General features: G+C 50.0%; 1 protein-coding gene across 6 annotated transcripts in view; it reads left to right on the top strand.

The window, feature by feature from the left end:
• klhl29 (kelch-like family member 29) overlaps positions 1-21,559 on the top strand; it is a 732,755-nt gene that overhangs the window by 440,528 nt on the left and 270,668 nt on the right. For 5 of the 6 annotated variants that reach the window (XM_085996817.1, XM_085996816.1, XM_085996818.1 and 2 more), the window contains one exon: positions 11,020-11,167. In XM_085996817.1, the coding sequence (XP_085852943.1) occupies positions 11,020-11,167 (148 nt within the window). Of the gene's footprint in view, positions 1-10,583; positions 10,719-11,019; positions 11,168-21,559 lie in introns of all 6 variants that reach the window. The other variant, XM_085996821.1, reaches the window with a different exon arrangement.

Raw genomic sequence — 21,559 nt, 5'->3', positions numbered from 1 at the left:
GCATAAATAAATAGGCCCTGAAATTCCACGCAGGCATTTTTGTTTTGTGTAAAATCAGGGCTTTTCCGGGGCAGAATATTGGGGCGGAGCCATTAACTTCAATTTTCAACCATTTCGACTCTTCCCGCAGTCCGCCCACTGAGTCCCCAGCCACCTAATTATGATATGATAATGAGAGCCAGTGGCACTGCAGCCCCGAATTTCCTGGTTTCAGGCTTGCAATGCACTAGGGGTAAATTAGAGTGAGAAACTGTTGTCAGGAGCAGCTGAGAGCGGTGGAAGTGAGGAGATTTTGAACTTGAATATATTCCTGAAAACTTGATTAGTGCTTACTACAGCTGGAAATTACTTTTTGAAGCTTTTTGTTTGCGTTCAGCCTACACAACCTTGATCTTGCTTCCGACTGCAGGAGAGTGAGACCACCAGCAGCTCTTGATTTCCTCCCCTCTCCCCAACCCCCCACAGTGAGTGCTGCTCAGATGCAGGTAATACATTCACTATGGATGTTATTATGAAGGAAAGGAAAGTCAGGCAGCATTTCAGAAAAATGCACACCATCAAATTTTACCAATGCCTCCCTAAAGAATACAACAGGCAACACAAGTCTTATAAGGACCTTTAGTGAGAAGACGACTGTGTTTTACCAGAGAGCTAATGGGGGAGCTCTGCCAACTGCTGCATGAAATCCTGCAGCCACACTCACCTGCTCCAGCCACACTCAGTTCAGTACGAGCAGGTGAGTGATAGCACCAGAATGGCCTTGTAGGAATGGAGACCAGACCAGGTACACCTCGTCATCCACAAACTGTTTGTTGATATGATTTTCTTCCTTGAAGAGGTTAGGGAGGGACAAATTTCAAAAGACGAATGCATCACGACAACTGTAGCAAATCTCACATTGACATGCAGTATCCTTTGCATATTGCCACCCACAATTTGTACATGCAGGGAGTGGAAGCCCTTTCTGCTGAGGAATTTAAGGGAGTTGACTATAGGAGCTTAAAAAGCAATTTGGGTAACATCTATTGCACCATGGATCTTGGGAAAGCCAGCAACCCCATAAAACTAGGTGGCCCTATATCGTTGCTGCCTTGCTGTGATGCTAAAATCGATGAATGTGCCAACTTGCCTGAAAAGTGCATCAATTACCTGATGAATACATGTCCTTACTGCACCCTGGCTGTTATTACATAGCACCAGGTCATTTCAGGCATCCATGAGCGATATCTGTAATAACAGCCAGGGTGCAGTAAGGACATGTATTCATCAGGTAATTGATGCACTTTTCAGGCAAGTTGGCACATTCAGCAGAAAGGGCTTCCACTCCCTGCATGTACAAATTGTGGGTGGCAATATGCAAAGGATACTGCATGTCAATGTGAGATTTGCTACAGTTGTCGTGATGCATTCGTCTTTTGAAATTTGCCCCTCCCTAACCTCTTCAAGGAAGAAAATCATATCAACAAACAGTTTGTGGGTGACGAGGTGTACCTGGTCTGGTCTCCATTCCTACAAGGCCATTCTGGTGCTATCACTAACAAGGAGTATTGCTAGCATGCATTTCAGAGCAGTTCCATAGAAAAAAATGGGCGCCATCATTTCAGACCGTCCTCAGAGGGGATCAGACACTGAGAAACTACAATACCAAGTAGGTACTCTGTATACACAGCCCATAGAGCAGATTCAAATGATTCACCTTCTCTCAGGCCAAAGAAGTTATTGTTCCTGCTCTTTTCAATGGATGACTTTCAAGGCACACAAGGATGCTCCCCATTTGTAACCTCACTAGAATAGCCCACTAGAGAGGGAAATCTGACTTGAGCGGCTAAATGGGGGTCCTAACAAAAGCACCAAAGAAAATTCTCAGGAGTACTTTAATTTTCCCTATAAAATGGAATATACTTTGAACAAGAATTACTCCTCCAGACTCATCTTGAACAAAATGACTGGCAATCTGTCCTGGTGTCAGTTAGCTGCTGCCTCAGCCGTCAGACTTTTATTCTACCCCATTTTATATTGTGATTATGCTATCAATAGCACTACTGAAGTAAGGAGAAAGCATATAATATAAAAGCTGTGGTGCTGTGGGAGTCTGAAGCAGCGAGCACCTCTGAAGTTGATGGGATCTGTGTCTGTGATGGCAGCGTCATTTCTGCTTGGAGTATAAACATGAGGGCTGCTGATGCCAAAGGGAGAGGAGGCAAAATCATTGCTGTCATCATGCTGAGCAGCTCATGCTCCTGCTCCCCTCACTGTAGGCTGTCCAATTAATTCTGGTTCATTGGTGGAGGTATGCTTGAAGCAGCTAGGCATTTGTGGCTGTTAATCAAAACTAGGGAAGGTGCTGGAGCAAACAAAACTGGTTGTTTAAGAAAGATTCTAAAACAATTGCAGGTTACAAACCGTGGAGACATGCACACATGCATCTATCTTGGAGGGTTTAAAAATGGTTTCCATTCACTCCATCATTCTGCAATGATGGAGACAGTCTGTACAAGTGGGTGATAATGAATCTACTTCACTACCTGTACCACGGGAACAGCGGTGCTTGTAATGTAAATGATGTGATCTTAACAGAATTGGGACTAGAATTCAGAACAGCAAAGCTATAGCTTATAGCAATTCTATAACATAAAAAGGTTATTTAGGCACTTTTATATAGATGCAAGGACAGCTGGGCTGAAGCAGTGACATCTGAGCACTCATTTACCCTTTTGACTGCACTAGGGAGCCAGAGTTCATTGGAAATGCCCATTTCCTATCTCTCTTGAGAGCTGCTCTTGGAACCAAGGAAAAGTTGGGTCCCAGACACCATCAGGCGCCAGCAGTTGTATTCCTTCATTCTGTAGTCTGCCGTCAATGGCAGAATTGCTGCATGCCTACCACTGACACTATCCCTAGAAAAGTGTCTTCTACCCTGCCCCCATCTTCAGAAGCCTTGCGGTATGTGTGACTTGTGGTCTAGCCATATGACTGAAACTTACAAGACTAATAATCAGAGGACATATCCAAGTTTGGCTTTCATACTCACCACAGTGTAAGTATGGATAATGTGAAAATTTTGACATTGGTTTATTTATTTACATTTTTTTTAAACTGTTGCTGGCTGCATGCTTATGTAGTTTCAGGTGGTCCCCTGTGTGAGTTGGTTAGAGCAAGCATGCTGACTGCAAAGTGGAATTTATCTGGTACATTGGTTGGGGTGAACTCCTGACCCTAGGCATTCGTGGCTGACAGTCAGACCTGAAAACATTTATTTATATTTTTAAAGTAAATTAAAATAAATTATGCTAAGTGCTGCTATCATATTTACCGAGCGAACAGGAGGAATACAATCAAAATATATTGAGTAGCTTGCTACATCCTTCAAAGCACAAGGGAGTGCTTAATTTCTACAATGTCAGATGTTTTATAGCAATAAATCTCATTCATATTGTTGTAAGCCATTTTATTCTTCACATACAAGATGGCTTTTTTTCTGTACAGTTGCCATACACTTTAAGTTCACATGATCTGTGCCTCTGGTGCAACACAAAGTACTTTGGGCATAGAAGGCTCCACAGTTTTGCTTCTTCTTCTCCAAGATGGTGGCCAATCACTGCTACTGCAGTGAGAATATGATGAGGCATGTAATATTCCTCTTTTTAAAAAAATAACAACTTAATTATTTAATAGCAAGCAAACAGCAATTGGCCTTCTACATATTCTGAACGTAATTCACAATGGAAGTGTGCAATACCCAGTTTTCTACTTCTGAATAAGGCCTCAATAACTTTCCTCACAAGCATTGCTCAATTTTGGAATACGCTGGGAATGGAGTACTTCCTATTATGTATCCTTTGTTGATCTTTTCATTATTGAAATGCTAGGTGGTAAAGATTACTTTTGATCCATATGCATTGCTTACTACAGATTATCTAAATAATTTACATTTTGAGCCAATGCCTGCAATTTGGGACAGGGTCTGTGTCTAGCTACAAGTCGCTGGGAGTCACATTCTGCCCAACTTCTAGTGGTGGAGCAGGGACTGTGGGATTTATAGCCCTGTATGCAGACTGCACTAGGTCCACCCTTTGACCTTGTGCTGTGCCACATTGCTGGATGTCCTCTTGTGCTTGTGCTCCCAGGACAATGGGAAGTGCTCTGTGAATGTGACTTGGGTAATGCAGGTGTGGTCTGCACAGTTCCTCCTGGCCTGTGCCACTGGGCTGCTTTTATCCGTCAAAGAGCACAAGGGAAAACAAACTGTACCATACATGATGCAATGTACTAGCGGTCATAACAATACCTCTGGTGTCGGGGGAGAGGCCTGACTGCTTCTGAAGGCTGAGTAGAGCTACACCATTACTTATACAAACACAATCACTGCAGACCTGCCACTTCTGGGAGGCAAATTTCAGTGAGGGTTCCAGGCCAGATAGAGTCAGGAATGCACTCTTCTCAGGGATATAGTAGTTTTACAAGGAAACAGCCATCAACAGTTCCTGTCAGTGCTCTTGAATTATGCAGACATCACTGTGATGTATATTTTAGTGCGATTTGTATATATTTAGTAAATGTGTTTCTTAGCCTCATATGGTTCCTTTTGCCACTTAAAGCTGCCATGCACGGATGAAAAAATTAGCTGCACTTCACCAACTTTATTGTTGCATTGTCTTTCCGTATGTTTCATACTGCATGTTCCCATAGTTTATTGACTAATTTGTTTTTCAGCATGGAATCCATCTCTTTAAATCGTATGCCTTTGAAATGACCACTTCACTACTTTCTGCCCTCTAAAGCATTTGCCAGCTAATGCAGCAGCACTCTTTTAACCAGTGTATACAATGTCATGGTGCATGTGCAGAATTTTAAAAATCTAGAGATTTGTAAAAATCTCCATTTTTAAGGCATCCTAGGCCCACAAAAATTCTCCCAAAAAATGTTGGACTTTACGTGAGCTGCCACTAGTGGTCCCTTTAAGAACTGCTGATTAGGCCGCTCAACACACTGCCCATTTCTACCTGAAAAGTACAAGCAAATTGCATATTTAAGCAGCCTCCTCCTGTCCTAAACAGGAGGACATGCTGCTTGCCCATTTACAGAAAATTGCATCAGGTGGGCATTAATGAGGCAGCCAAGATGCCACCCTTTGATTTTTAACTGCTGACTGTTCATTTTTCAGCCAAGAAATGGGTGGCTGGCAACTGAAAATCGCGCCCTATGGCCTAGAAATTCAGTATAGCCACTTTTGGGGCGGTAAAGTCGGGCGGCCGCTAAAGTTTGCGCCCGCCGGAAAGTGGAGGCCACTTCGCCGATATTCAGTAGCTTTGGCCAAGGAGTTTGCTCGAGCGCTAAAACTGGCGTTGCACGGCTATCTTTAGGCGCTAAGCCGGCGGTGCAGACTGATACCGCCGAGGCCGGGCGCAGCGCAGGTGCGGTCATGTTTTGATTGACAGCAGACACCCTGGCGCCGGCCAGCTTTTAAAGGGGGAAGGGTCGACTTGGTCTGCTGCCACGCCCTGGATACTGCAGCCCTCCAGCTAGGCCTAAACACTGCTGCTGGAGAGAAATAGCGCCAGGAAGGATGCAGAGGGCCCGTGAGCGAGCGCAGCGCTTCTCTGCCCATGATTTAAAGGTGCTGGTTAGGGCTTTGGAGAAGAGAAGCCATATCTTGTTCCCGGACAGTGGCAAGAAGCCTCCCAAGAGGGTGTACAGGAGAGCCTGGAGAGAAATCGCCCAGAGGGTCACAGCCAACAGCGATGTCCCCAGGACTGGTGTCCAATGCCGGAAAAAGTTTAACGACCTCACTCGGATTGTCAGGGTGAGTACCCTTTCCAGTGTCCTCCTCATCCTTGCATGTGCACCTCACATTATGGGCAAAGGGACCTCAAAGCCCTAATGGCCAGCCCTCATCCAGCAGCTATGGCACTGGCATGAACATCAATTGCACTTTCTGCACTTTACACACTGGCCAAGCTATTCGACCATGGGAGGCAGTGCACACAACAACAGGGCACCACACTGGCCAAGCTATTCGACCATGGGAGGCAGTGCACACAACAACAGGGCACCACACTGTACTTAGAGGCCGTCCTTTCTCTTGCAGGCCAAGCTGGCCCAGAATCTGAAGAGCCGGACTGTCACCGGGGGAGGCCGTGCCCAGTTCCAGCAGCTCAGTGACCTGGAGGAGCACATGGGTCGAGTCATGGGTGCCCGGGTGATTGGCCCCGTTGCAATTGGAGATGCCGACCCTGTGCTGGGCCCCAATGGTAAGGACATGACCGTTTGGACCTCTCTCGTTCCCCTTGCGCTTCAGATCTACATCCTTTGCCACTGTCCGACCAATGCGCAGAATGCCACCACTCATGCCTCCCTCGCTGACGCCCTGTCCTCACTCTAAAGCTACTCTTGTGCCTTCCTGCTTTCAGCTGGTGAGGAGGAGGTCCCTGAAGCTGCGAGTGTCAGTCCCTCGGAAGAGGAGGACGAGGAGGAGCAAGAGGAAGGCGGCACATCGGGGGAACCCTCATCCGCGCCAGGGGATGGCAATGGAGGGGACACGTCTTCCCTGGAGGAGAGCCAGGGGGAAGTGTTGCAGGGGGGTGTAGCTCCTGTGCCCAGTGGCGTCCAGCCACGCGGGAAGGGTCGGGCAGATCGGCTGCCTTCTCCCCAGAGGGGGGAAGTGTTGCAGGGGAGTGTAGTTGTTGGGCCCAGTGGCGTGCAGCCACGCGGGAAGGGTCGGGCAGCTCGGCGGCCTTCTCCCCAGAGGGGGGTAGTGTTGCAGGGGAGTGTAGTTGCTGGGCCCAGTGGCGTGCAGCCACGCGGGAAGGGTCGGGCAGCTCGGCGGCCTTCTCCCCAGAGGGAGAGTCCGGCCTCCAGTCCGGAGACGGTCCTCGCCCAGGAGGTGCGCCTCCTTGATCAAATGTCCGCGGACTCGGATCGTCGGCACACCGAGTTCATGGGGGTTGTGGCACGGTTGCCTGAGGCCATTGACTCCCTGGCTCATAGTGTGTCCGATTTCGGGGCCTCACAGGCCAGGGGTTTCGAACAACTCTCGGCAGCACAGGCCAGGGGTCTCGAACAATTCGGGGCATCACAGGACGCGAGTCGGGCACAATTCGGGGCATCACAGGACGCGAGTCGGGACGACTTCAGGGCAGCACAGGCAGCGAGTGGACAGTTGATCAGTGGTGCCGTGCAGTCACTGGCTGGTTTGATGCGGGCACAGACCAGGGCAGTACGGGCACTCACTGCTGCCACACTCGCTGTGTCACGCATGCATCGCCAGGGCACCTGCCGCGCTGCTGCAGCACAGCGGCCTGGCCTTCACCAGATTGCTGCGCTTGCTGCAGTGCCAGTCCGGCCGAGTGCCAGTGTCTCTGGCGACCAGCGAGCGCCTGGCATCAGCCAGCTTGCCCCCATTGCTGCAGCCGCCACTGCCACTCCCCCAGCAAAGCTGCGACGAGCTGCTGGAGAGACTGATGCTGCCCAGCCACAGCTGCAGCAGTCAGCAGCCGGCCCCTCGAGGGCCAGAGCTCGTCTAGGCCGACCCCCAAGGGCATCTGCCGTCACGCAATGTGCCCCTCAGGAGCCTTCCCCCAGCCTTGCAACACCCACAGGGCCCAGGTTGAGGCGGAGCAGCAGGTCGGCCAGGGGCCGGAAAAGGCTGGACAAGGACTCGCCCTCTCGGCACACAAAGTAGAGTGTGTTGGCAAATGTTTTTTTATATGGGGGTGCTTGTGCTGTCTATGGGGGGGGTTCTTTTGGTAAGGCCGAGGTTGAAGGCAAATGTTTTTTTATATGGGGGTGCTTGTGCTGTCTATGGGGGGGGTTCTTTTGGTAAGGCCGAGGATGAAGGCCATTTGGATGGACAAGTTTTGTTATTCCTCCCCAGGTTGTGGGAGTGAGATATGTTTTTGACTGTTTTTTGGGGGTGTTGTGTGTTTTTGGGTTTCATGTGGGAAGGGCCCTGAGTTTGTTCAATAAAGCTTTTTCTTTATTCAGCTTGTCCATGTGTGATGTTTCAAGTGGTTGTTGCGTTAACCGGCTGAGGGCTTGCGGAGCGGCTGCATTCATGTGCCTTCATTGCCACAAGCCATTCCCTGACAGGGGGCCTAGAAGTGTCGTTCAATAAGCCGCCGACGGACGGCCCTTGGACCTTGTGGCTCCCTCCTGGGCTGGTACTCCTCCTCCTCCTCCTCCTCCTCATGGTCCTCCTGCTCGTCCTCCTGAGGTGGTGGTCCAACGTGAGGTGGCAGTGCCTGAGTCCTGCGGATAGCCAGGTTGTGCAGCATGCAGCAAACGACGACGAACTGGGAGACTCTATCCGGCGAATACTGCAGAGATCCGCCGGAGCGATCCAGGCAGCGGAACCGTTGCTTGAGGACGCCAATCGTTTGCTCTATGATGTTCCTTGTGGCTTGATGGCTTTCGTTGTATGCCTCCTCAGCAGGGGTCCTGGGCGCGCGGAGCGGGGTCATGAGCCATGTACACAAAGGATAGCCTTTGTCCCCGATAAGCCATCCTCTTGGGGGAGGCTGTGCCTGGAACATGTCAGCCACAGTAGTCTGGCGCAGGATAAATGCATCGTGGCTGCTGCCTGGAAAGCGGGCATTGACAGCTAGGATGCGCTGCCTGTGGTCACACACCAGCTGTACATTGAGGGAATGGTAGCCCTTCCGGTTGCGGTAATCCTCGGCATTGTCGATAGGTGCCCGCAAAGCCACATGCGTGCAGTCAATGGCGCCCTGCACCATGGGGAAGTCGACGATCCTCGCAAATCCGACTGCACGCTGCTCCTGCCTCTCTAGGGTCATGGGGAAGGAGATGAATTGGTGTCTCCTTGTGAAAAGGGCATCGGTGACCTGCCGGATGCAGCGATGCACGGCGAACTGGGAGATGTTAGCTATGTCCCCAGCAGCGGCTTGGAAGGAGCCGCTTGCATAAAAGTTCAGAGCCACCGTGACCTTCACTTCCATCGACAGAGACGTCCTGCACATCAGCTGTGGACTCAGATCTCTGTGAAGCAGCTGGCAGATCTCTGCAACCACCTCCCTTCTGAAGCGCAGCCTCTTAACACACTGCGCGGCAGTCATGGTGAGATAGGACACCTGCTGGCGGTATTCCCTGAGTGGGTAAGGCCTACGTTGCCGACGCCTGATGGCCCCTCTGCGTCTAGGCATGGCTGCCCCTCTCACACAGCGTCTGCGAGCCCTTCGCACATAATGCTGGAACTGAGGGTTGGAACCCCATGCAGCCCCCATAATATACTTGCAAACAGTGAAATCACAATGAGTCAAATTTCCAAGCTCTGGCCAGAAGCCAAAAATACCTCTCCTATGTTGGCCCAAATCAGTAAGGTCTCTTCCTTGGTCTCTGTCCAGAAATCCGTTGCACTAAAGTCATTGCAGCAAAATGGCTGGCCTTTATAGTTCAGTCTAGTGCCCTTTAATTAGCGCTCCCCGAGGACCACAGGGCCTCTGCTGCGTTCCACTTCACAGTTCTTAACAGCGCCACGCCCACATTGGGCGGGCGCCACTGAAGTTCCGGTTTGGGGCGCACAAACGGCGTTGCACGACGAAATGACGTCATAAGTTGCGCGCGCAGCTGAGCGCGCGCAAACACTTTGCGCCGGCACTAAATGTCTACTGAAGTTGGGCGTAGGCGCAGATCGTTCTGCACCCGGCCGCTAAGTGCCTAGCGCTCGAGATCTACTCCTCTTATGGCGCTAACAGCTGGCGAACGCAACTGAATTTCTAGGCCTATATGTTTCTTATGAAATTTCACTATAGGTAGGGAAAAAACACTACAAGGAAGGGAGGGTGTGGTAACCAATTTTTTTTAAGATGCACAGGACTCAGTTATCAAATCTGCACATGCCTCCAAATTGGTTCAGATCTTGGGCCTTGAGCTGGAAGGGGTTCTAGGCCTATTTTGGAGATTGAGAGTTCACTATACAAATAGATGACAATGCATCTAAATTCACATAATCTGATGTTTTGGAGGGTGAATGGGATGCCGGTTGCCCTTTATAAATAGATGATGAGATGCCAAGCACATTGCAAACAGTTGCTGGACTTTTGTTTTGTTCATTTTTCACCTATTTGTTTTGTTTTTCTTTTGTCATCTCTGTCTGGAGCCAAACAGTTGGCTTGATTTTGATCTGGTTTCTTTCAACTGCTGCCACATTGACTCAGATAATAAAATGCTGCATTAAATCATTTTAACTTCTCTGGCTGCACTCCAGTACAAATAGTTCTAGAAATTCTCCTAATAAAAATCCCACAACTGCATTTTACCTGCATTTTAGTTTAATTCCTGCAATAAAGCATATATTGTGAGATCTTTATTAATACAGTGCTAAAATGCATTCAAAAATGTTTGCCTCTGCTCATTAACATTTTTGTTCGGTACAAAGAAGAGTTATGACATAGAAAAAATATTTATCTTCGATTCCCTGCTGAGTTCAACCAATTTTACTTTGCTGACTCCCTGAAAATCCACCTGCTGTGTTAATTACACACTTGGCACTGCACTCTGGTTATTAGTGTAGAAAATGTATTTTGGAAATTTCTAGGTCATCTTTATTTTTTTCACCTTTACAGAACTTCAAAAAACTTAAGAACTGGCTTGCAGCTTAGGCTTTTGTTGGCAAAAATTGGAATTTTAAACCAAATCAAATGGTGGATTGAAGTTGTGTATCTCAGCCTTCAGAAAGCCAGAAACTGTAAAGTAAACAGGTAACCAAAGAACAACGTGGGCTCAATAGTTCTAAAATAAAATCACCATGCCAAAAGACTAGTGTAATTCAGTTTGATGTTCAATTTATTGATGTGAAATAGCATAAATGGAAAGTATTCATTCAAACAGTATAATCAGTGGAATGGAACAAACTACACAGTAAATATTTGTAATGTATTGTAATATATTTGATAATATATTACAAATATTTCCAGAGCCTAGACATAAGGATGGTTTTGTGTGGTGCATATTATTCGCCATAATATCTAAATGTATATCTTTTTGTCTTCCCAAATGTAGACTTCATGCATTTCTAAGATTGACAGTCAGACACAAGGACAAATGCTGAGTAAAAGTGTGAGGTGGGGACAAACTCCTATCAATCAGTCAACTCCCTGGGACACAGATGAACCTCCATCCAAGCAAATGAGAGAAATAGAAAATGCCGGTATGTTTTTTTTTGCTCAAACCTAGGAAAAAGCACAAAGTTCCTCTTCAATTTTATTTTAGTGATGAAGCTCCTGAGTTGATTAAATGGCAAAGCTTCAGGCTGAGACCTTTTTAAATCAAAGCACGGTGCTGTTTATTGCTGTAAGTGTTCTGAGTAAGAAAATGGCAGAGGCTGTTCCACTCCAGAAGTTGTATAGAATACTCTAAGCTGGAGGTTTCAATTCAACTAACCAGTAATAGTCCTAATTAAACATTACCATTAATATGAGGTATGTTCTCAAAAAGTTGTCACTAACCCAAATGTGATTTATTTGGGTGATGTTTAGTAGAGGTACCCCTTTGTTTGCAAGTTATAATTGAAAATGCAGACTTTTTCCAAGGCACTGTCAGTATTCATCTCCCTCAATATACGGCAACCAGACAGAAAATAAATAACATGGGCAGGAGTTTCCGCTCAGTTGCACAGTTTTTTTCAGTGCAATTCGCCAGAAATCGGCCAAACCAGCACAAAAGATCGAGGAATTTCAAGTGCAAATTACTTTCAGTGCAAATCGAGTTTCCGCCACCTTTTGCGCTAGTTTAAAAAAACTCACGCTAGAAGCCGGCCCTGCCCACAAAACTGGCCATATCAAATTAATCACCATGGCGAGTTTCCACTAGTTGTGCCTGTTTGTGGGCCTTCCAGAAGGCTCTTAAATTTTATTTTAGGCGCAAGGAGAATTTTTAAAAGCTTTTAAATATACTTTGTAATTTACTAAGAAACTGATTACTGTACACCAATATAACTAGTAAAATGGTTCTGTATCGTTTTTAAAAGTCATTTTCAGTTATTTAAAATTGGGTTTCTCGCAGGTGGTGGACTAGACACTCTGATTAAAAATGCTTATCTTTTGCGATAAACCCATTTTCAGCTGTATTAATAAAACTGCACCTGGTTACCACTCTTAAATATATCCAGGAATATTTTTTAATGCATATTGTTATTTTAAAAGATTACTTTCTAAAACGCTGCCCATTTGCACCGGTTCATGGCAGATTTCATGTTTGGCAATATTTTGGACTGAATTTTGCCGGCACTCAGAGGGCGGGTTCGGAGGCAAGATTGACAGCGGGTGGGGAACCCTCAGTCAACCCGCCTCCACACGAGTCTCCCAGATGTCGGGTCTGTCAGCGCTGAACTGACCCGACACCAAAAGGCCGAGGAGGCAATTCATATCATTAAATGGGTTGTTAACATTCAATTAACTGTTATTTTAAGTCTACATTTCAATTTTACGTGCTCCCCCACAGGTTACCCACTGCTCGGGGAAAACATCAGCTCAGCATGTTGTGAGTGGATTCAGCATTGAATTATCTCATGACCTGACAGCTGCCAAAGTTGTATGAAAGTTCCCATGTTACAGTTGTTCACTTTCAAAGCTCAGAAACTGCTGGTTACTGCATTTGGAAGACAGATTGAGCTTTCTGCAGCTTGCAAGTGTTTGGAGCCAACTCTCTATCCAGTGCTACCTCATTGGAACAACCTCTCTCACCATTGACAGATCGCTTCTGTCATCTCAAGTTCATCTGCCATCAGCATGGATGTCCTTGAAGCTATCTCACCTTGGTCCTCAGAATCCCACCACGATCAGCCCCAACACCAGCATCACCAGGCATGCCAGCAGCACCAACAACACCAACCTTCTCCGCACTCAACTGATGCTGCACAGGACAGAGGGCATCAGCACCTGACCACATTGCTGCCCAGGAGGCCAGGGAGGGCCTCACCATGGCCAGATTTACTTCACTTGATGTTGTACACCCTGGCTGCCACATGATGCGCCAGGTTGTTGCCACACCATAAAGCATCCCTACAATGCCCAAGCCACTCCTTTCACACTCATGACCATTGCAGGGGGGTACCCTTATGTCTCACCATTCACTGCAACTCACTAAGCCACTTCCAAAGGTTCACACAAACCTGTCCAAGAATGCAAAGTGCTGAAAATAAGGTTTCAATGTTTGACAGCACATTACCAGAAACTTTACATGAACGTTGCATAAAACACCCAAGTGCCTACCCTTGTGTGTTGTTAGTATGCTTGCAGTAGGATGAGGGTGAGTGTGAGGGGTGGCTAGTGAGATGGGGAACTGATAATATAGATAGAGAGGAATGGGTGGAGGTACAAGGTAAGTTGGTATGAGTAAAGGTGTGCAGGAGTAGGACAGGGAAGGCAGAGTGATGGGGATGTGATGAGTGGCACAGCAGAATGAGGTTGAGTGTGGCTTTGCTATAACGTTTCGTGATCTACTGGGATCATTGGAAAGCTTGTGCCACTGCAGCCTGGTCCTCCTGACGACATCCCTGCTTGTACCCTCCTCTGCAGTGTGCAACCAGGCTGTGTTGGTCTCCTGGAGAGGTCTCTTCTGCCCATGGGAAGGGAAGAGAACCTCCCTGCATGCTGTGACTCCCTCCATAAGTATATGGAGGGAGTGATGGGAGAGCCTGGGTGCAGCCGTGCCCCTCTGTGCAGTGCTTGTCAGTGTTTGCAGCACCTCAATGCTGTAGAACACTGACAGCACAACTGTCAAAATTAAGGAAACCGGCTGATGACACATCAACAAATGACGTCATCAGACCCGCTTCCTTTTAATTGGCTGGGAACCTCGCAGGGCGGACTTAACAAGCCCCATCAACGTAAAATCACTTGGAGAGTGCGTGCTGCAGTAGGCAGCGGGCTGGGACCGCCAGACCAACCCTGGCCGCCCCGGACCCGCCTCGGTCAGCAAAATCGCCGCCTTTATGTTTATAGTGAGTGGAAACTTGATGAGAAAACACACTTCTCAAGACAAGCGCAATTTGTGCCTGGATCGCCAATCGCCCAAAGTGGAAACTCCAGGCCCTTGCATTTATATAATACAACAACAATTTGTATTTATATAGTGCCTTTAACGTAGTAAAATGTCCCAAGGCGCTGCACAGGAATATTATAAGACAAAAAATTTGACACCGAACCACATAAGGAGAAATTAGGGCAGGTGACCAAATGCTTGAACAAAGAGGTAGGTTTTAAGGAGTGTCTTGAAGGAGGAAAGAAAGGTAGCGAGGCGGAGAGGTTGAGGCAGGGAATTCCAGAGCTTAGGGCCTAGGCAACAGAAGGCACAGCCACCAATGGTTGAGCGATTATAATCAGGGATGCTCAAGAGGGCAGAATTAGAGGAGCGCAGGTATCTCGGGGCGGGGCGGGCGGGCGGGTGAGGGGTGGGTTGTGGGGCTGGAGGAGATTACAGAGATAGGGAGGGGCGAGGCCATGGAGGGATTTGAAAACAAGGATGAGAATTTTGAAATCGAGGCGTTGCTTAACCGGGAGCCAATGTAGCTCAGCGAGCACAGGGGTGATGGGTGAACGGGACTTGGTGTGAGTTAGGACTGGGGCAGCCAAGTTTTGGATGACATAGGGTAGAATGTGGGAGACCAGCCAGGAGTGCGTTGGAATAGTCAAGTCTAGAGGTAACAAAGGCATGGATGAGGGTTTCAGCAGTGGATGAGCTGAGGCAAGGGTGGAGACGGGCGATGTTATGGAGGTGGAAATAGGCGGTCTTAGTTATGCTGCGGATATGTGGTCAGAAGCTCAATTCAGGGTCAAATATGACACCAAAGTTGCAAACAGTGTGGTTCAGCCTCAGACAGATGTTAGGGAGAGTGATGGAGTCAGTAGCAAGGAAACGGAGCTTGTGGCGGGGACCGAAAACAATGGCTTCGGTCTTCCCAATATTTAATTGGAGAAAATTTCTGCTCATCCAGAACTGTATGTCGGACAAGCAGTCTGACAATTTAGAGACTGTGGAGGGGTCAAGAGAAGTGGTGGTGAGGTAGAGCTGGGTGACATCAGCGTACACGTGGAAACTGACATTATGGGATAGATTTTCCCTAAGCTGTCGGGAAGAAGGCGGGACTACAACTTACGGGTTTTTGACCCGCCTACATCGACGTCCGGCCAATCCGCGCGATTTTCCCTTGATTGACCTTGTTGAGCCCGGCCAGCGGGCTCAGCAGGCCAATTAAGGGCCACCCAGCAACAGGTGACGTCACAGACTGCAATTTCATCTTTCAAGCTGTGAAACACTGACAGTCTGAGTTCTAACATGAGTCCTTCTGCACAGACTCAGTTAGAACTCTCGGCAGCACTCAAAGCTGAAGGCTGTCACTTTTCACAGACCGCAGCCGTTCTGCTTTAAGTGCCGGCTGAGTGATGGGCTCCTGACGCTTGCAGGAAGAAAGGCTGTTAAGGTAAGTACAGGTAAGTAAAAGTTCTTTGCCCACTTTAGACACACCAAACACACTTACCTTTGCACTCATGCACCCATCACTCACCTGAGTGCCGACATCGCGACCCCTCCAACTCCTTCAACCCGACGGCCCGCCTGCTCTAACTTGGCGTGGTTTGGAGCCGTCGGGAAACCCACACGAAACCCCTCAAAATAGGGATTACTCTAAAAACTGCCTGTTAACTACCTGTTAACAGGCAGTTAATTGGCACTAATCCCTTCCCGTCTGGGGTCGGCGGGTCCCATTGCGGGGCGGGTACCCGCCGCCTCTGAAAGTTGCGTGGAGCGGGGTTTTGGGCGGGATGGTGTCGGGACCCCCAAATTCAGGATTTCCCCCCCCCCCCCACACATACCTGAAACCCCGCCTAACGGCTCCACGAAAATCGACCCCTATGTTTTCGGATGATGTCGCCAAGGGACAGCATGTAGATGAGAAATAGGCGGGAGCCAAGGATTGATCCTCGGGGGACTCCAGAGGTAACGATGCGGGAGCGGGAAGAGAAGCCGTTTCAGGTGATTCTCTGGCTATGATTAGATAGATAAGAATGGAATCAGGTGAGTGCAGCTGGGCAACGGTGGAGAGGCGTTGGAGAAGGATGGCGTGGTCAACCGTGTCAAGGGCTGCAGACAAGTCAAGAAGGATGAGGGACAAGTCAAGAAGAATGAGGAGGGATAGTTTACCTTTGTCACAGTGACAAAGGATATCATTTAAGAACATAAGAAATAGGAGCAGAAGTACATCTTTTAGCCCCTCGAGACTGCTCCGCCATTCAAGAAGATCATGGCTGATCTTCTACTTCAACTCCACTTTCCTGCACTATCCCCATATCCCTCGATTCCCTTAATATCCAAAAATCTAACAATCTCTGTCTTGAATATACTCAACGACTGAGCCTCCACAGCCCTCTGGGGTAGCGAACTCCAAAGATTCACCACCCTCTGAGTGAAGAAATTTCTCCTCATCTCAGTCCTAAATGGCCAACCCCTTATTCTGAGACTGTGACCCCCCCTGGTTCTAGACTCCCCAGCCAGGGGAAACATCCTCCCTGCATCTACCCTGTCAAGCCCTGTAAGAATTTTGTGTGTTTCAATGAGATCATTTCTCATTCTTCTAAACTCTAGAGAATATAGGCCTAGTCTACTCAATCTCTCTTCATAGGACAATCCCCCCATCCCAGGAATCAGACTGGTGAACCTTCATTGCACTCCCTCTATGGCAAGCATATCTTTCTTTAGTTAAGGAGACCAAAACTGTCCACAATATTCCAGGTGTGGTCTCACCAGGGCCCCATATAATTGCAGTAAGACATCTTGGCCTAGAAATTCAGTATAGCCACTTTTGGGGTGGTAAAGCCGGGCGGCCGCTGAAGTTTGCGCCCGGCGCAAAGTCGAGGCCACTTCGCCGATATTCAGTAGCATCGCCCTAAGAGGTTGCTGCTGCGCTAAAACTGGCGATGCACGACTATCTTTAGGCGCTAAGCCGGCGGTGCTGAGTGATACCGCCGAGGCCGGGCGCAGCGCAGGTGCGGTGATTTTTTGATTGACGGCAGACACGCTGGCCCCGGCCAGCTCTTAAAGGGGGAAGGGTCGATTTGTTTGCCTGCAACGCCCTGGACACTGCAGCCCTCCACCTAGGCCTGAGCACTGCTGCTGCAACTCTTTACCACCCAGGACGACGCAGAAGGCCCGGGAGAGAGCGCAGCACTTTAGCGAAGGTGACCTGAGGCTGCTGGTTAGCTCAGTGGAGCAAAGACGCCATGTTTTGTTTCCTGACAGTGGCAAGAAGCCGCTGGCCAGCGTCTACCGCAAAGCCTGGAGGGAGGTCTCCAACAGGGTGACATCCAACAGCGTGGTTGCCAGGAATCCTGTACAATGCAGGAAGAAGTTCAACGACCTCACTCGGATTGTCAGGGTGAGTACCCTTTCCAGTGTCCTCCTCATCCTTGCATGTGCACCTCACATTATGGACAAAGGGACCTGAAAGCCCTAATGGCCAGCCCTCATCCAGCAGCTATGGGACTGGCATGAACATCAGTTGCACATTCTGCATTTTACACACTGTCCAAGCTATTCGACCATGGGAGGCAGTGCAGACAAGATCAGGGCTACACAATGTCCAAGCTATTCGACCATGGGAGGCAGTGCAGACAAGATCAGGGCTACACACCGTACTTAGAGGCCGTCCTTTCTCTTGCAGGCCAAGCTGGCTAACAACAAGCGTGGCCAGATTGCGACCGGGGGAGGCCGACCTCAGCTCCAAGAGCTCACCGACCTCGACCAGCGCGTGGAGCGCATTATGGGAGGCCGGCTGATTGGCCCCGTTGCCACTGGAGATGCCGACCCTGTTCTGGGCACCAATGGTAAGGACATCACCTTTTGGACCTCACTCGTTCCACTTGCGCATCAGATCAACATCCTTTGCCACTGTCCGACCAATGCGGTGAATGGCACCACTCATGCCTCCCTCTCTGACGCCCTGTCCTCACTCTAAAGCTACTCTTGTGCCTTCCTGCTTTCAGATGGTGACTCGCCAGGTGAGGAGGAGGTCCCTCAGGCTGCCAGTGTCAGCCCCTCGGAAGAGGAGGAGGAGGAAGAGGAAGCCGGCCCATCAGTGGCACGCTCAGCCGCGGCAGCCCATGGCGATGTAGGGGACACGGCTTCCCTGGAGGGGAGCCTGGGGGAAGGGTCGGAGGAGAGTCAAGTTCCGGGGCCCAGCGGCCTGCAGCAACGCGGGAGGGGTGGGGAAGCTCGGCGGCCTTCTCCCCAGAGGGTGAGTGCGGCCTCCAGTCCTGCGACGGTCAGCGCAGAGGAGGTGCGCCTCCTAGAGGAGATGGCCGTCGACTCTGAGCGCAGGCACACTGAGCTCATGGTGGTAGTGGCACGGATGCCTGACTCCATAGAGTCACTGGCTAAGAGTGTCCAGGAATTCGGGGCAGCACAGGCCAGGAGTCTGCAGGAATTCGGGGCAGCACAGGCCAGGAGTCTGCAGGAATTCGGGGCAGCACAGGCAGCTAGTATCCAAATGCTCAGTCGTGCCGTCCAGCCACTGGCTGGTCTCATGCGGTCACAGACCAGGGCAACACGGGCACTAACTGCTGCCACACTCGCTGCGTCAGGCAGGCATCGCCAGGGCACCCGCCGCGCTGCTGCAGCACAGCGGTCTGTCCTTCAGCAGATTGCTGCGCATGCTGCAGTGCTGGCCCGGGTGAGTGCCACTGTATCAGGCGACCAGCGAGCGCCTGCGATCAGCCAGCTTGCCCCCATTCCTGCAGCCGCCACTGCCACTCCACCAGTGCAGCTGCCACGAGCTGCTGGACAGACTGATGCCGCCCAGCCACAGCTGCAGCAGTCACCAGCCGGCCCCTCGAGGGCCAGAGCTCATGCAGGCCGACCCCCAAGGGCATCTGCCGTCACGCCATGTGCCCCTCAGGAGCCTTCCCCCAGCCTTGCTGCAGCCACTGGGCTCACATTGAGGAGGAGCAGCAGGGTGGCCAGGGGCCACACAAAGATGCGGAAGGCATCGCCCTCGCGGGGCAAAAAGTAGAATGTGTGGGCAGTTGTGTTTGTTTGTTATGAAGGCCGAGGATGTTGTGTTTGGTTTTTATGAAGGCCGAAAATGTTATGTTTGTTTTTTATGAAGGCCGAGGATCACGGTCATTTTTGTTTCACTGTTTTGATCATCCTCTCCAGGTTGTGGGAGCCAGTTATGTGTCTGACTGTTTTTTGGGGGGGTTTTCTGTTGTTGTTTGTCATGCGGGAAGGGCACAGAGTTTGTGAAATAAACAATTTTCTTTATTCAGATTGTCCACGTTTGAACTTTGAAGTCTTTATTGCCTTGACCGGCTGAGGGCTTGCGGAGCGGCTCCATTCATCTTCTTTCATTGGCACAAGCCATTCCCTGAGAGGGGGCCTAGAACCTACGTTCAATAAGCCGCCGACGGGCGGCCCTTGGACCTTGTGCCTCCCTCCTGTGCTGGTCCTCCTCCTCCTGAGGTGGTGCTCCAATCTGTGGTGGCAGTGCCTGAGTCCTGCGGATAGCCAGGTTGTGCAGCATGCAGCAAACGACCACAAAATGGGAGACTCGCTCCGGAGAATACTGCAGGGCTCCGCCGGAATGATCCAGGCAGCGGAACCGTTGCTTCAGGACGCCGATTGTTTGTTCGATGATGTTCCTGGTCACTTGATGGCTCTCGTTGTATGCCTCTTCAGCCGGGGTCCTGGGTGCGCGGAGTGGGGTCATGAGCCAGGTACACAAAGGATAACCTTTGTCCCCGATAAGCCATCCTCGTGGCTGAGGCTGTGCCTGGAACATGTCAGCCACAGTAGTCTGTCGCAGGATGAAGGCATCGTGGCTGCTGCCTGGAAAGTGGGCATTGACAGCTAGGATGAGCTGCCTGTGGTCACACACCAGCTGCACGTTCAGCGAATGGTAGCCCTTCCGGTTGCGGTAATCCTCGGCATTCTCCACAGGTGCCCGCAAAGCCACATGCATGCAGTCAATGGCGCCCTGCACCATGGGGAAGCCCACTATTCTTCCAAATCCCATTGCACGCTGTTGCTGCTTGTCCAGGGTCATGGGGAAGGAGATGAACTGACGTCTCCTTCTGAAAAGGGCATTGGTCACCTGGCGGATGCAGCAATGCACGGCGAACTGGGACATGTTAGCAATGTCCCCAGCAGCGGATTGGAAGGAGCCGGTGGCATAGAAGTTGAGAGCCACCGTCACCTTCACTGCCACCGACAGAGACGTCCTGCACCTCAGCTGTGGCTGCAGATCTCTCTGAAGCAGCTGGCAGATCTCTGTGACCACCTCCCTTCGGAATCGCAGCCTCCTAACACACTGCTCGTCAGACATGTTGAGATAGGAGAACTGCTGGCGGTGGACCCTGGGTGGGTAAGGCCTCCCTTGGCGACGCCTGTTGCCCCCTCTCCGTCTAGCCAGGGCTCGCACTCTCTCACGGCGTCTGTGAGCCCTTTGGATGTAATTGTGAAAGCCAGCGTTGACACCCATTGCAGCCCCCATAATATGCTGGCAAACAATGAGATATCAATGAGGCCAAAAACAATTGCAAAGCTGTGGCCTGAAGCCAGAAGTACCTGTCCTAGTGTTGGGCCAAAGCAGTAAGCTCTCTACCTTGGTCTCTCTCCAAAGATCCGTTTCACAAGAATGAGTGCTGCAAAATGGCAGCCTTTTATAGTGCAGGGGAAGTGCCCTTTAATTTGCGCTCCCCGCGGCCCGCATCGGCTGAGCACCGTTCCACTCAACAGTCGCTAGGGCCGCCAGGCGCACAATGGGCCGGCGCGACTGAAGATCCAGTTGGGGGCGCACAAAGGGCGTTGCACGAGGAAATGACGTCATGATCTGCGCGCGCAGCTGAGCGCGCGCAAAGACTTTGCGCCGGCGCTAAATGTCTACTGAAGTTGGGGCGAGGCGCAGATCGCGCTGCGCCCGGGCGCTAAGCGCCTAGCGCTCGACATCTACTCCTCCTAAGGCGCTAACGGCTGGCGCAACCAACTGAATTTCTAGCCCCTTTACTCTTATACTCAAATCCTCTTGTAATAAAGGCCAACATCCCATTTGCATTCCTAATTGTTTGCTGTACCTGCATGTTAACTTTCAGTGATTCATGTACAAGGACACCCAGGTCCCTCTGAACACCAACATTTCCCAATCTCTCACCATTTAAAAAATACTCTGCTTTTCTATTTTTCCTGCTAAAGTGGATAACTTCACATTTCTCCACATTATATATCATTTGCCATTTGTGACTTTGATGAGAGCCGTTTCAGTACTGTGGCAGGGGCGGAAACCTGATTGGAGGAATTCAAACATGAAGTTGCGGGAAAGATGGGCACGGACTTGGGAGGCGACAACACGTTCGAGGACTTTGGAGAGGAAAGGGAGGTTGAAGATGGGGCGGTAGTTTGCAAGGATGGAGGGGGTCAAGGGTTGTTCTTTTGAGAAGAGGGGTGATGACGGCAGATTTGAGGGAGAGGGGTACAGTATCTGAGGAGAGAGAACCGTTAAAAATATCAGCTAACATGGGAGCCAGAAAAGGAAGTTGGGTGGTCAGCAGTTTGG

This window comes from Somniosus microcephalus, chromosome 9 (genome assembly GCF_052327205.1).
Source record: "Somniosus microcephalus isolate GS21.2 chromosome 9, FLI_Smic_1.0, whole genome shotgun sequence".
In the NCBI taxonomy this organism is placed as follows: domain Eukaryota; kingdom Metazoa; phylum Chordata; class Chondrichthyes; order Squaliformes; family Somniosidae; genus Somniosus; species Somniosus microcephalus.
Note: the sequence above shows the minus strand (reverse complement) of the source record. Positions and strands in the feature narration are given on the sequence as shown.